Source organism: Podarcis muralis, chromosome 10, assembly GCF_964188315.1.
Source record: "Podarcis muralis chromosome 10, rPodMur119.hap1.1, whole genome shotgun sequence".
Classification (NCBI taxonomy): domain Eukaryota; kingdom Metazoa; phylum Chordata; class Lepidosauria; order Squamata; family Lacertidae; genus Podarcis; species Podarcis muralis.
In genome coordinates, this window is record NC_135664.1 from 28,119,925 (window position 1) to 28,135,105 (window position 15,181).

Here is a 15,181-nt window from a genome sequence, read left to right on the forward strand (position 1 = left end):
CAATAACACCCCCCCCCAAAAAAACCCCACATTTTAAAAGGGCATAGAATGTACTGTGAGTTTGTATTTCCACATGTTTAGATTAAGGTATCAATACATGGGTGGTTGTGGCAATACTCATGTATGCCATTTTGTTCCACTTAGAATAGTTTTACTTGTTTTATCATTGTAATTGTTTTATCTGTTTTTGTAGTGGCATGTTATACTGTTTAAAGCTACCCTGGGAACTCACTGTGAAGGGAGGGGAGGAGACAGTAAACATAAGCAAAGAACTAAATAAAACCACACAGATTGCTCAGCGGTCCTTACCTTGCAAGGAAGGCAGAGCCTGTTTGTTGCAAACCCTGTGATTCAAAACCCTATGTTATCAAGAAATTGGGGTAATTCCCTGGGCAAGCCCTATCAGACGTTCCCTTCAGCCTGTTCCTATCCTGTACAGCCTGGCTGCCAGAAATACAGAAATACAGTGGTACCTTGGTTCTCAAACTTAATCCGTTCCGGAAGTCTGTTCCAAAGCCAAAGCATTCCAAAACCAAGGTGCGCTTTCCCATTGAAATGCAAATGCAAAACGGATTAATCTGTTCCAGACTTTTAAAAACAACCCCTAAAACAGCAATTTAACATGAATTTAACTAGTATTGTAAACAATTTTACTAGTATTGTAAAGACAGTATTGTGGATGATAAAAATAAATTATTATTTTTTCTTACCTGCGCTGATGCTGGTCATTATTTGGATGGGGGGCTTTTACCCATTTCCGCACTCACACAATAAATCAGTCAGTAGCTGAACTGGGTTCCACACAGTCACAAAAACAAATTAACTGGGAAAACCTCAAAAACGCAAAGTAAATAGAAAAAACAAAAGCGCCAAGTGGTACTCAGGATATCACTCAAGAAATCACTCAAGATATCCCTCAAGCAATTAAGGAACAAAAGAAGAAAAGGCACACTAGCCTGGGAACTTCCTCTCTGCCCAGAACATAGGAGGCCACACCTCCTCAACAGTATTTATAGGAACTCAAACACTGAGATCCTGCTCTGTTCCAGTAACAAGAAGCCGAAAGCACCAGCCTGAAGATGACGAGTGAGACCTCGTCGAAACGTCGCCTAGACACCCCAACTTTTACACGGGAAGATACCCGAGGACACCAAAACCTGCATATATATATATATACACACACACACACACACACACACACACACACACACACTTCCAATATGGGCTGCCATATGTCAGGGTTTTCCTGAACATTTTAACTGGCTCCTGAAAACTCTGCCCGGATACCATTTTTGACAGATGAATCCCGGCTTTGTCCTGGAAATTCTGGACGTATGGCAGCCCTATGTTAGCTCATTTGCTGGAAAACAAGGGTGGTGACTGAATCAGTGGCGGAGGAAGGGGTGCTGTCTAACCCAGGTGTCATCACTAGGGGGGAGGTGACAAAATGAGTTTTTTTAAAAAATTGGGCTCACAAAACGTTTTAGGAGTGATGTGGTGGCTTAGTCACCTGCAGGTTCCACGATGCCTAAGACGGCATCGTGGGACTTGTGTCTGCCCTCCACCTCTCCTCCGCCACCCTACAGCTGAGGGGAAGGCAGCAGAGAGGCTCCAAGTGGCGCAGAGGCTTGCCCCACCCCATGGGCTGATCACCATGCCCCCGGCTGCAGGACACACACACACACACACACACACACACACACACCCCGCACCTTGCACCCGAGCAGCTAGCTACACCGCTGGGCTGAATACTTTCTGTTCACTTAATGGCTACCCTAGCTATCTGGAGTGACAAATGAATGACTTTTAATTTGTTATGCTGAAAGATGTTTTCCCCTCCAACAGCAAAGGTACCCTGTAAAGTTGGACAACAGAAAAGGTAAAATATCTCACTTTTGGAAGTGGGTATTTTAAAATAGCACACCTGACCTGTTCTTTTGTGAGAAGAATGAAAAGATCAGCTTGTCCTCAGAGAGGCCAAAGGTCTCAGAATCAATGTTTACGCAATTCATTTTCAGCCAGCCTCACTCCAAGCCATAATCAGGCCGGAGAGACATGCATTTTGGTTCTTGGAAGAAGGACTTTTACATAATGGTAGCTTGTAGAATGGAGCTGCTTTTAAAGGGCTCAGAGGAATGGGCAGAGGGAGAGAAGATTGCCTCACAAAAGTGATCACTTGAAGAGTACAGTTTAAATATTTTTTTCAGCAAGCCTTGCTTGACATTGAGAAGACCATCTCCTTGACTTAATAGTGTGTGGACTTGTCAACAAGATACTCTACCTTCTCTGCAAAAAAGGAGAGACATGACTAGAGCATGGATTGCTGTGGCTCGGTCAGACCTGTGACTAGGAGTAACACTGGTGTTTTGCTTTTATTTACTACATTTTTAGACTGTTTTCTACTCCAAAAAAATGCAACCCTTTCTCCTTTTTGGCAATAATGCAGTTTACAACACATAACCATATGTGTTATAACACCTAACATTTCCAGTTCTATCCAAAATGCCCAAACCAAACAAATCAGAAATGTGATGAGCTGTGTATGCCTAAGAATTCCTCATGTAACTTGAGCAAATTGACCTGATCAGTCTCTTGCTGGCTTAAATCAGCAGATAAAATGGAGATGTGAAGTGATAAGATTCCATCTTAGTACTCAAAAAGAAAAAGAGTGCAAGTGAAAAATAAAATTACTTGGAATTTATAATGCTGGAATTGTAGAGGTGGAAAGATAGCGACGGGCCCAAGGTCACTTATCCAATAATGCACGCAGTATACAATCCCATGAAGAAAGGTGAATATGACCCCAATTTAAATTTGTAGATCACAGGTTTTACCACATAGAGCTGATAATTATGGTGGTCATCCAGAAAAACATTAGAGCTCTTCCTAACCCTGTGGAAATAATGCACAATGTTCAGTCACACCCTTAACTATACAGTGGTACCTCGGGTTACAAACAGCCTAGGCAATGAAGTTTTTGGATTACGAACACTTCAAAACCAGAAATGAGTGTTCCAGCTTGTGTGTGTTGTTGTTGTTGTTGTTGTTGTTGTTGTTGTTGTTGTTGTTGTTAATACAAACGTACTCCATTTGGGGATGGACTTCCATTTTGTTGGCATGGCCTTCCCTTGCTCAGCATCACCCAGAAGTGGAAAAGGGGGTCCTTGATGCTGCAGTTATGTGTGTGACAGAGTAAACCCGCATTGCTCGAGTGGTAATAAGCACTGGGCGGTGTGAAAACGCGTCTGGTTTCTGGGGACTTCTCTATGTGCAGGGAAGACAGAGAGACACTTTTATTGTTGTGCTTCCCCTGCCGAGCAAGAGACAGCTGTCTTTGCGCTTGTGTACCTGTGGCAACTGGGCAAATGGCAGCGGAGCAAGCTGCCCAGCACCTCTGCAGTGGGTTGTTGGCAGCGCAATTCATATCGGTCGGCCAGGAAGCACCTCGCCACCTGCTCCCATTCACCTTCAGTTCTCTGCAACTCCACCAAACTCCAGCCCTGGTGTGCCCTCCCCATGGAAGGAGAGACGCGAGGTATGCCTGAGTCCAGCCTGGTCTTCCCCATTCTCTCCCAGTGTGGTGTAGTGGTTAAGAGCAGTAGTCTCCTAATCTGGTGAACCGGGTGTGGTGATCACACAGTGTCCCTGGACGTTTCACCGTCTATTGATCCCTGTGCCACCACTTTATTTCTTGCTGCCATCACCCAGGCCCTACCTGGTACAATACTGAGTCCACTCAGGGTTAAATTGGAACATAAACTTCTGTTTATTTATTGCCGTTTAACAAGCGTGTGGTTCCATAAATGGTAACCTTCAATTACAATCATGGGGTGCCTATCCAGACCTATAACTTCTGCTACCTGCTCTCACTCACTAAACCACCTCTCAGATATTTACTTGTCTCCCTAGCTCCTAACTGTTCCTGACTCAGCTTATTTCGCTACTCTAACTCAACCTACTCACAGACTCTATCCCAATTCACTCCCACTCCAACCAACCACCCAACTCCCAACAAACTCCTCCCTTCGCCCCTCCCAGAGCTGGTTTTATAGTCCCTCTGACTCCACCCCCTGGGTTCTGATTGGGTAACCTGTTTAACTATTTTACCTCCAGCACTCTCATATGGTAACGTCACACCGGGTTCAGGTCTCCGCTCCTCCACATGCAGCTGCTGGGTGACCTTGGGCTAGTCACACTTCTTTGAAGTCTCTCAGCCCCACTCACCTCACAGTGTTTGTTGTGGGGGAGGAAGGGAAAGGAGAATGTTAGCGGCTTTGAGACTCCTTAAGGTAGTGATAAAGCGGGATATCAAATCCAAACTCTTCTTCTTCTTCTTCTCAACCTTGCACCGTCACTCTCTTCTCCTTCGCTCACCCGGGGATCAGGAGTCAGGGGGCGGCCCTGGGGGCTGCGGGAGATCTGCGTGCTCTCCCCAGCATGCTCTCCCCTGTAGGCCCACTGCATTTCTGTTACCAAGTAATTTGAAGCAATGTTCTGTAAGTAGTTTAAATGGCTATATGAAAAAGATGTACAGTGGTACCTTGGGTTAAGCACTTAATTTGTTCTGGAGGTCCGTTCTTAACCTGAAACTGTTCTTAACCTGAATCACCACTTTAGCTTATGGGGCATCCTGCTACCGCTGCACCACCGCGGCACAGTTTCTGTTCTCATCCTGAAGCAAAGTTCTTAACCTGAGGTAATATTTCTGAGTTAGTGGAGTCTGTAACCTGAAGTGTATGTAACCTGAAGCGTATGTAACCAGAGGTACTGCTGTATGTGAAGATTCATTTTCTCAGAGTGCACAAATATAGCATTGGCTAATTTTTATCCTAACAACAATACAATCTTATACATGTCTACCCAGAAGTAAGCCACTCGGCATTCAGTGGGAAGTACTCTCAGGAAAGGTTGTATAGAATTGCAGCCTAAATCCACATTTCTGTAAGAATCAATAGAGTCATGCTGGCTATGCCTTATAAACTGCCAGAGAAGAGTTTTGTTTCCTCTAGCTTAAGGTTACCAGATTTTTTTCAATGAATCTGGAGACACTGTTCAACTTCAATTGATTTTGTATGGGGAGTGATTTGTAAATCTGGGAACTATCCCTGGGAAACGGGGACGTCTGGTAACCTTACTCTAGCTGGGATCTTAGGAAATAGTGTTTGGAAATATAATTGTGGGCTACACCTTTCGAGGTGATTCAGGGTATCTCTACAGATTCCTGGCAAGGCTTTGCAGTTTATTGAATCACATCTAAGGGTAGGAACCACTTAGTGAATTTATAATTGCATTTGGCAGGTCACTCTGGGAAACAAACTTTTACTACACATGCAGAAAAGCTTCGTGCTCCGCCATGATAGATCAGACCTGGAAGAAAGTACTTCAAAGCTGTCAATAGCTGCTTGTAAAGTGTAGAGTTTGAAACAGGGAAAACATGTTCCCCCCGCCCTGCGTCCGAATGCACAAGGCTTCGTTCGAAAGCTTTGCCTGGTTACCCATCTGGCTGATGTGAGAAATGAGATATTGATTTCTCTGACAGCCTGCAATCAGGAGAGCAGAGAAGCCTCCATGCAGGCAAGGAAACAACACAGGCTGCTCTACCTGCCCTGACATCCTGAAAATTTTGTTTAATAATACACATGTCAGCAGGAAATGCATCTTAATTTGCAGGAGATGCATATATAGAAACTCAGCTGAAATAAAATGCCTGTGTATGGCCTGTGTTTGCCATACCCTGTGATTGTAACTGTCCTGTATGTGCAGTACACATTTTCTCCCTGTGTGCATAGTTACCTGTGCATAAGGAATTTATAAATATTTGGGACTTCCCTTGAAAATGGTTTAGAGATTGCAGCAAGTGAAAAACACAGCTGCCACTGCTCCGAAGGTCCTGATGGCTCATGCGATTCAACCTTGAAAAACATGCACTGATTGTATATTTCCTACTAAGCCCACTGAAAGGTGATGTTTTGATGTACAAAGTCCTAAATGCTTAGGGGTCATTTACCTGTCCTGCTCTTGCTTGGGGAGTCACCTCGATTATGGAACACCTTGCCCTCTAGCTTTGGCTGGTGCCAATGTTGTCTAGTTTTGGGCACCAGCTAAGATTTCCCATCTTCTTTCAGTGGTTTGCTCAGTATTCTTGGATATGCTGGCCCGTCATGTAATTGCAACAAATGGAATGTAGTTGCATTAGGTATTGTTTTAAACTTCTGACGGTTTTAATTAGCTGTTGTACTGTTGTAGCCAACCCTGAAATTTTTGACAATGGGTGAGATAAAAAGATTAACAAATATATTATGGAATAAGCTTTCTTGACTTAGAGTATTTATATTTATATTTATTATATCTCAGAGCGGTTCACAACATAAAATCGCACTATTATAAACACAAAATGCATAATAAAAATAAGGACAAAACAAACTAATGATCTCCCCCTCCCACGACAAATTTAAAGGACATTGGATGCCAATAAGCCAAAGGCCTGGTTGAAGAGGAATGTTTTTGCTTGGTGCCTTGTTGTTGTTGTTGTTGTTGTTGTTTAGTCGTTTAGTCATGTCCAACTCTTCGTGACCCCATGGACCAGAGCACGCCAGGCACCTCTGTCCTCCACTACTTCCCGCAGTTTGGTCAGACTCATGCTGGTAACCTCGAAAACACTATCCAACCATCTCGTCCTCTGTCGTCCCCTTCTCCTTGTGCCCTCCATCTTTCCCAGCATCAGTGTCTTCTCCAGGGAGTCTTCTCTTCTCATGAGGTGGCCAAAGTACTGGAGCCTCCAGCTTGGTGCCTAAAGGTGTACAATGAAGGCAGCAGGCGAACCTCCCTGGGGAGAGCATTCCACAAATGGGGAGCCACTGCAGTAAAGGCCCCTTCTTGTGATGCCACCCTCTGGGCTCTCATTTGGTATGTCAGACAACACCAGTTATCTTGATTCATACTGAAGTCTATCATCCCTTGCAGTTCAGCAGTTTCCTGCTGGAGTCCCCATTTGAAGTTACTTTGTTCATGACTGAGTACCTTAAGAACAGCAACAGTGTCATGGAAGGTTGAAATGTCCTCTTACTGGCTTCTGAATGTCCCCTGCTGATGTCCAATCTGTGTCCTATTTTTTGTTTATTTTTTTACTTTAAAGAGATGCAAACTGGACACCAGAAATCTGAAGATAACCTAGCTCCAAGTGACAAACGAAGACTATCAGAGCAGCCGCTGCCGCAAAAACCAGCAGCAATAAAACACCACGAAATCAAATGGCGCGTGACGGATAAGAGCATTGATGTCAAATGGGTCTCTATGGCAAGGGCAATTCATTTACGTGGGGAACCACATAAATAGCCTTGTATCCAAGGTCTACTCCTCTGACCTCTGAAGCTGGGCTTCTGATGCAGGTGACCATAGTGAACAGAGCTGCCTTCAGATGGCTTGGAGGTTGCATGACGAAAGCAAGGTCAAGCACTCTAATATGTTTGGTGTCATCCAGAGAAGGGTTCAGCTGGTGTGCCAAATGCTATCAGTGAAAGGCACCTTGAATTTTTCTGAGCATATGCTTATTCTGCACTTAGCATCCATGGAAGAGTGCAGTCCCTAGATCATTACTTCTGGGGGTGTTTCAGGGGTGTGTGTTTATACTCAAAATTCTCTACAGGAGTAAAAAACAAAAACAACTTGCAGCTATTTCATCTGTTCTTCTTTCCATCCCTTCTGCTCATGCACTTATTGTAGTTTCTTTACTAATTGGAGATGTTGAGATTGGAAAATGTAGCCATTTTCCAGTGGCTAATTTCATGCTTGCAAATCCCCATAGATCTCAGCAAGAGAGTGTGTAGTCTCTTGCAAAGAAGAAACCACATGCTAGGATTACAGTGGCACAAATTCATATCCTGCAACGGCTGTATTTAACAACAACAAAAACCATCCTTTGTTCTTTGTTGCCATTATACTTTTTGGGAGGATTTTCTCTCTCCAGATATGAGATAGGCAACTGCATAACCACATCTCTCTCACTCTGTAATCTGATTTCTATTAGATCAATGGAGACAGCCACCACTCAGCACATCTTAGCATGAAATACTTCGTTTGTAATTTTATTTTTGCATGCTGTGCCTTTCACCCAACACTCAGAACTGTATCAAAAAGATTCCATTGTTAATGCAACTGGGAGTTCACTGTGGAAAGTATTCTATAATTGCTAAATAAAACCATGACCGTAGAATAAATGTGTGGCCCTCAGAGCTCCAGGGTCTTGGCTCAGTGATAACAGCAGATGTCTTGCTTGCTGAAAAGTTCCAAGTTCAATTCCTGGCATCTCCAAGATGAAGGAATTAGAAAATCAGGACTAGGAAAGGCCTTTGATTGAGACCTTAGGGAGAAGCGGCCAGATAGAATAAACAATGTTGATCTACACGGTAAAAATAAAAAATGACCTACACATCCACTATGTCAGAAGTATGAAGCCTCCTGTGGTCCTTCAGATGTTGCTGGACTCCAGCTCCTGTCAGCCCAGCCTGCATGGAGAATTGTGGTAGTCCCAACAATATTTGGAAAACCTCAGGTCTCCACCCCTGCCATATATAGAAAAAGCATGTGCTCAACCCAAGCACACGTTAACCTTTATTTCAGTGGCCCAGAACAATGGGACTTCTCATTTTTTGGATGTCTCTTTCTGAAAGAAGCTCTTCAGCCCTTATAGAAAATGTCAACAAAACTGAAGAACCCCATCACAGGGCTTCTCAGAGATTGTGACGATGAAATGTCTTTCCATTGTGCTTGAAGCCATGGCAAATGGAGTCAGCTGATTCATTGAACTGCCATTCATCAAATGGAGAGCAATTAAGATAACAGAACTATATACTGTAACATACATGTAAATGGATGAACTTATTGTTTCCCTCAAATATACGTTGATTCAAGGAACACTATGGTTTCAATGAATACTTTCCAAATATCATTAAATTTGCCATATATAATCTTCTTCTGAAAGCAACCCATTCATGGTTGTAAGAGTTGACATGTCATCTATCCATTGATCAAAAGAGGCCATGTTTTTGTCCTTCCAATATATCAATATCAATCTTTTTGCAGGTGTAAGGGCATGGAGAATCCATTTACATTGACTGTCTGCAACCCTAAACATGTCTACTCTAGAATTAGTCCTAATAAGTTTGATGGGGGTAATTCTCAGGTGAAGTTTGTATTGTAGCCTGTGTTTCTATTCTTTTTTTTTTTTTGAATGAATCACACTGTAGCACAATTCTATTATTTTATTTTTTGTTATTGGCCTACTGTTTTATACTGTTGTGGGGCTATATCCTAGCTTCACTGATGCAGATCAGTTTATTTTGACCTTGAATGACTCCAGATAGATAAGTTGAAGGACTCATGGAATTTTTATGATATTCATGATTTCACATAGTCAGTCTGATGCATGAGAAGACATCAAAAGAGTTATGGCTTAAAGTAGGAACAAATGGTAAAAAGATACCAGCGAGGGGGAAATGTTTCAGAACATGGTAATTGTACATGGCCACTGTTAATGGACAGAGTATAATATGATAGATTGTTCTGCTACACAATAATTAAAATTTTATGTTGCTGAAATTAATCTTTAAAGTTGTCTAGAAGAATATGGTGAACGCTGTCTGCAGAAGTATGGAGGTTTTATACTTGTGTTTTATAGAGTAAGAAAAATTCTAATAATGGGGAAATGTACTAATTAACAGTAATTTTACATTGGGCTTCTAGATTTTTGGCATTTATATGCTTCAAAACAATAATGGCATTTTTACAACCAGGGTTTTTGAAGTCCCTTTTTTCACTTCCCCATTTTAACGTCTCATTATACGTATGCATCCCATTCCTGCACAGACTTACATGTCCAAGTCCATTGATTTCAGCGACAGACCTAACACAGCACAGGATAAGGCAATCATGTCAGATGAACATACACTTAATTCTTAGCATGGCACATTCACTGTAGAAGTAGCAGCAGGAGGATGTTCCCCAGTCCCAGAGGGATGAGGTAGCTTTGATTTGGCAGTAACCAAATCCATGAGAGTGAGATCTGAGATTAAATCATCAAATATGACTGGTGCAGAATCAAAGTACTGTACTGTATTTTTCTGTGTATAACATGCCCTTATGTATAAGACACCCCCTATTTTTCAAAATTCAGAAAATGGGGGGAGTGGGGGGAGATTGCCCAGAGTTGTTGAGTTTTTTTGGGAGGGAGTGGTACAAAGTTGTTGAGCTTTTTTAGGGGAGTTTGCCAAAAATCTGTCACCCATCTGACCGTCGCTGACACTCACACACGTTGCAAAAACTCAGTTACGGCACCTCTCAGGTGGGTGCCATTGCCATTCTAAGAGAACAACAGAGTCATTCACGGTGAGTTTAGGCACTCATTTTTCTACAAAAATAGCACTGATTGTGGTACACTTAAAGTCACATGTGAAGGGAATTTTATGCCTCAGCTCAGCCACTTACCTGAGCAGTGAAAGCCTTTGTATAGCAGAGGCATGATCCCTCACACACATAACATCGTCTGATGTGACATGAAGCCCTAATACAGTGGTACCTCAGGTTAAAAACTTAATTCGTTCTGGAGCTCCGTTCTTAACCTGAAACTGTTCTTAACCTGAGGTACCACTTTAGCTAATGGGGCTGCTGCACCGCTGCCACCCAATTTCTGTTCTCATCCTGAAGCAAAGTTCTTAACCCGTGGTACTATTTCTGGGTTAGCAGAGTCTGTAACCTGAAGCGTCTTTAACCCGAGGTACCACTGTAGTGTGAATGCTTCTTTCTGCAATCTTCCCCCTTGAACAAGCCACAAGCTCCATACTTCATTGAGTTCATTTTCCATAATGCCAGAGCCATAGTTATTGCCCCATAGTACCAGAAAGGAACCATTTTGCCCTTGCATTCATCAATTTGCCAGCACGTTGACATGTCTAGCACTGTTCTCTTCCGTGACATCTAATCACATTATCATCTCATGTTCTGTAGGCTTCCTCATGATGCAGCTGTGCACCTGAGTGACAATATGGATTTCCGCCCACATAGTCAATGCTCAGCCATGTTCTGTTGAATATTTAAGAGCCTTGAGCATGGATAGCCTGAATGGTATTTCTGCAGTGTAGTCTCATTTGCCATTTATATTCTCATCTTGAGGCCCAGAGATCTATGCAAGCTGTGGATTTATTGACTAAGATTTTGCCCTTCTTCTTTTAGCACAATTCTACTCCTATTTAGGTGATCTGGGTGTTAGATATAGATATGCTCCGTGTTCTTCCTAGTGTTGGTTCTATTGGGATCTATATCCTTCAACAGCTTTTCTTTCCATGAACCAGAATATCATCTTTTCTTTTGCCTCCCATTACTACCTAAACACATCCTGTAATAAAATCACAGCAGCATCCCTAAACAGTATTTTCTTCCATCACATTAGACGGTTGTGTTTCCCACTCACAACTGTCATTGCAGACAACTGTCATTGCATCTGAAGGGCAAAACACGATCCCCTGATAGTTATTAGCAAACAGGAAAATGCTACATTAAAACAGCCCCCTTTCCAAGGAGCCTGCATTACTGCTTGAAAAAACACTGATTGCTGCTTGACAGAATCTGTGGATAAAACAGCAAATCCCTCGAGTATCTGTTATTTATAGACATTGTCTTTAAAAGTGTGTGTGTGCTTATTTCCATATCTGTATATCAATAGATATCATCTGAAAAACTCCATAGGTTTCATGGTTTTCAGCAGAATGTTACATTATTTTCCACAAAACATTTAAGATCTTTATTATTTTTAACTGCTAGTCTGACATTTTCCAACCATATTTTAACACGCTTTACCTTTACCTATATCTGATGATCACTCCTGCATCCCAGTCAAAGAATCCATTGTTGTGAAGTTCTAGCTACATTCAGAAGAACAGACCTCTAACAGCTGCTTCACTTCGTACCAGAAACTGTACAATCCTGTGCATGTCTACACAGAAGCAAGTGTACACTGGGGAGTGTATAAAGGATTTTAGAGGACTGGCATAAAGCTACAATCCTATCCACACCTCCTTGGAATAAGTTCAAGGAAATCCAGTGATACTTACCTTCGAGTAAGCATGCATAGGATTCTGCTGGTTTCCTCCACAGAGTTTGATTTGTCTATCAAACACAGCTGCTATCGAACCTCCACTGCAAAAGCCCCATTAAAACCAGTTGAAGTAACGGCTGCAGAGGTAAGACCTGGCAGACTGCACTATGTCAAATGAAACTTGCCAAATGGGAAAATTTACTTACAACAATGTTAGCAAAAGAAGAGAAGCAATGAAAGAATGCATTCTGTAGCCCGCAACAATGACAGATACTCGACAGTATAAGGTAAGAGAAATATTTATTTAAATTTTGCACAAGAACGAGCTTATACTGAACAAATTTAATCAAGAACTAAGTGCAGTCGAACGAGGAAATATAGATGACTTCTCCCATCAGACAATATTAAGTAGTCATGCCTGTGCACCATTATTATATTTTTACAATAACTTGAATCAGTTTCTCAGAGCTGTACATATGTTGTTGCAACATTCAGTGTTTCCAAAAGATATCTTCCTTTTAAAAAAGATTTCTGGCAAATTCTGTAGTGAGCAATAAAAAATAATGATGATGTAGATTCAAATATCATTAGGCTACAAAATAAATAAATCTGTGGCCATGGATGAGGTGTATTTTCAAAACTCCAGAAAGCTTTTTACATTCTTGAGGATTCTGACACCTTTATACGCATGACATGTCAATTTTCCTCTAGTCCAGTATCTTACATAATGATGTCAAACACAGACTGGACCAGAAGTTGAACCTCACACCCAAACACAGGTTTATACATCTGAAGTCATTACTAGTCTTACACGTTTCACCCAGAATGAGGAAAGTGACAGCCCATTCAATCATAGCATTTCTGCACTTTAATTGGGGGGGGGGGGACTGGTCTTGCTCCAGTTTTGGCTTTATACAATTTTTGGTCTGTAAGTCTTTTGCGAAGGAAAAAATTCTATAGCCAGAAACTGCCTGCCTGTGATACATGGTCATTAGCTTCACAGTTCCTGAAGGCAATGTGGATCCACCGAACAACAAACATGCCCATTCTAGAGAAGACAAAGAAAAACAAGAGAAAGTGATTTACATTCATGCAAACAACTTTGTTTAAACAGAGTATAAGCATTTGCAAATGACTGCTTGGACACGTGCTGAAATACCAGCATTTGCTATCTAGTAATTCTGCATTAAATTCTTTCTGATGTTCCGGTGAAAATTAACTTAGTGGCTTTTTTACTTCTGAATGTCAACATAAAGAGAGCAATTTGAGTTCCCATCAGGCAGTCATCCAATGTATTTGCATGGCAGAGGCAGATTCCACTGCTGAGCCATGCTGTCAGCAACCACACATTTGCACAGTGCAGAGTGAGGCAAATGCTGAATGGTCAGCAGTTCCAAGGAGGAAAGTGCCACACGAGCCAACACTCTTCACTAATGTCAAGAAAGGACTGCATGAAAAAATAACACTCAATTTTTTTTTGTAGCTTACAGTAGCCTTCCTTCCTTTTCACCTGTTTTACTAGCCAGAAGCAGTGCTTTTTTCAGGAGATACTCAAGGGTTGAACTTTTGTTGTTGTTAAAAAGTGTGGCCCTTACTGCAACAACTTCATGGTGAGTACCGGCACCTATTTTTCTAGAGGAGGAAAAAAGCACTGGCCAGAAGTAACTTATCCAGAAGCTTTTTACAGGCCTAACTTAAAGCAGTGTTTCCATTAAATTGAATTGTTAGGTGAATGAAACTGGAGAAATAACTTTCGCAAGTTTCCACAATTCATTTTAGCTATAACGTACTGATGCACACGAGATGGATAACCATGTCCAGCAGCTAATTAAATTGAGGTATTAAGATTGTAAATTAGCTGAAATCCATTTGCTTTGGTTTAAATTGGACTGTATGTTCTAGGAAGCAGCACTAAATAAGCTTTCCCCCATGTAGCTTGGTTTAAATGGCTTGTGGATGGGGCCCGATTTCTCCCAATTATAAAGGCTAGGCCCACAATGCCTCCACACCTTGCTGCAGCTAAGCAGATATGGGTCAAGGCAGCATCTAGATGGCCCATCTATTGTATGCAACCTTGAGTTTCATGATGGAAGAAAGGCAGAATATTAAGGCACTAAACAGATAAATTTGCAAACATGGATTTGTGGAGCCTTTGGACCCCAAAACTCAAACTTAACTTACGTTTCTTCATCCGACACACATTTCCCATGAACAGAGGGAAAGATGTGATTGAATAACCTTAAACTATTCAAGAAAGGGAGGATAAAATTGTTTCTCCTTCCCTTTCCCAGTTTGGTTCTCTTACAGTACAGAAGGTTTAAAGTAGGTGATCATTCAGAAAAACAATACCAAAACAAAATCAAACACTTTTTGAAAAAGTTCCACACTTGAAAGGACTAAATGCAATTACATGCCAATTCTGACTATATTTACTTGCTTTCAGTAGAAGTTTGGTGGGAACTACATGTTTATCTTCATATTGGGATACAAGTGAAGAGAGAAACAAATGGTCTCTCTGTAATATTTTGGCACATTTAGCTGTGGACAGTGGCAGACCTACATTTTTGTGGCCCTGAAGCTTGAACGGTTATGGGGGCCTTTTCACAACCAGCAACAAGGTCTGGCTAACCACTGTTACTCAATGGGGTTGTTCCACGACAGTTCACCACACCATTACATCATCTGTGCTACTGACTCTCAGACTTTGGGGTTGTTGAAATCTATACAACAATTTGTCTTGTGACTCAGATTGGGTCTACTAGACCCAAAAGTTTTAAGCAGTGTGGACTTAAGTCACTTCTGGAGCCTCTCCAGGATTAGGGACCCTGAAGTTTAAGCTTCACCATTTTTGCAGCAGATCCACCCATCCCTGTATAGTGACATTTTCAAGTTATGAATTTCTCTGCTTTCTTATCATTGGCTGCTGGTGGTGAATGTGGAAAGACAGACTCCATGATGCCAGAACACTGAGGTGTGCTTAGACATTACAGAAGGAAAGATGTTGACATGAGGTTGCTGGTTCTGGTGGCAGTCCCATGTTAAAAACATCACATAGTTACTACCTTTATAGACAAGTTTAGCCTATGGCACCTG

General features: G+C 41.9%; 1 protein-coding gene across 2 annotated transcripts in view; it reads right to left on the reverse strand.

Moving 5' to 3' along the window:
* Positions 1 to 12,371: 12,371 nt before the first annotated feature.
* Positions 12,372 to 15,181, reverse strand: part of NELL2 (neural EGFL like 2) — a 107,748-nt gene continuing 104,938 nt past the window's right edge. For both annotated transcript variants that reach the window (XM_028745356.2, XM_028745355.2), the window contains one exon: positions 12,372 to 13,136. In XM_028745356.2, coding sequence (XP_028601189.2) covers positions 13,086 to 13,136 — 51 coding nt within the window. In that variant the 3' untranslated portion in view covers positions 12,372 to 13,085. The remainder of the gene's footprint in view (positions 13,137 to 15,181) is intronic.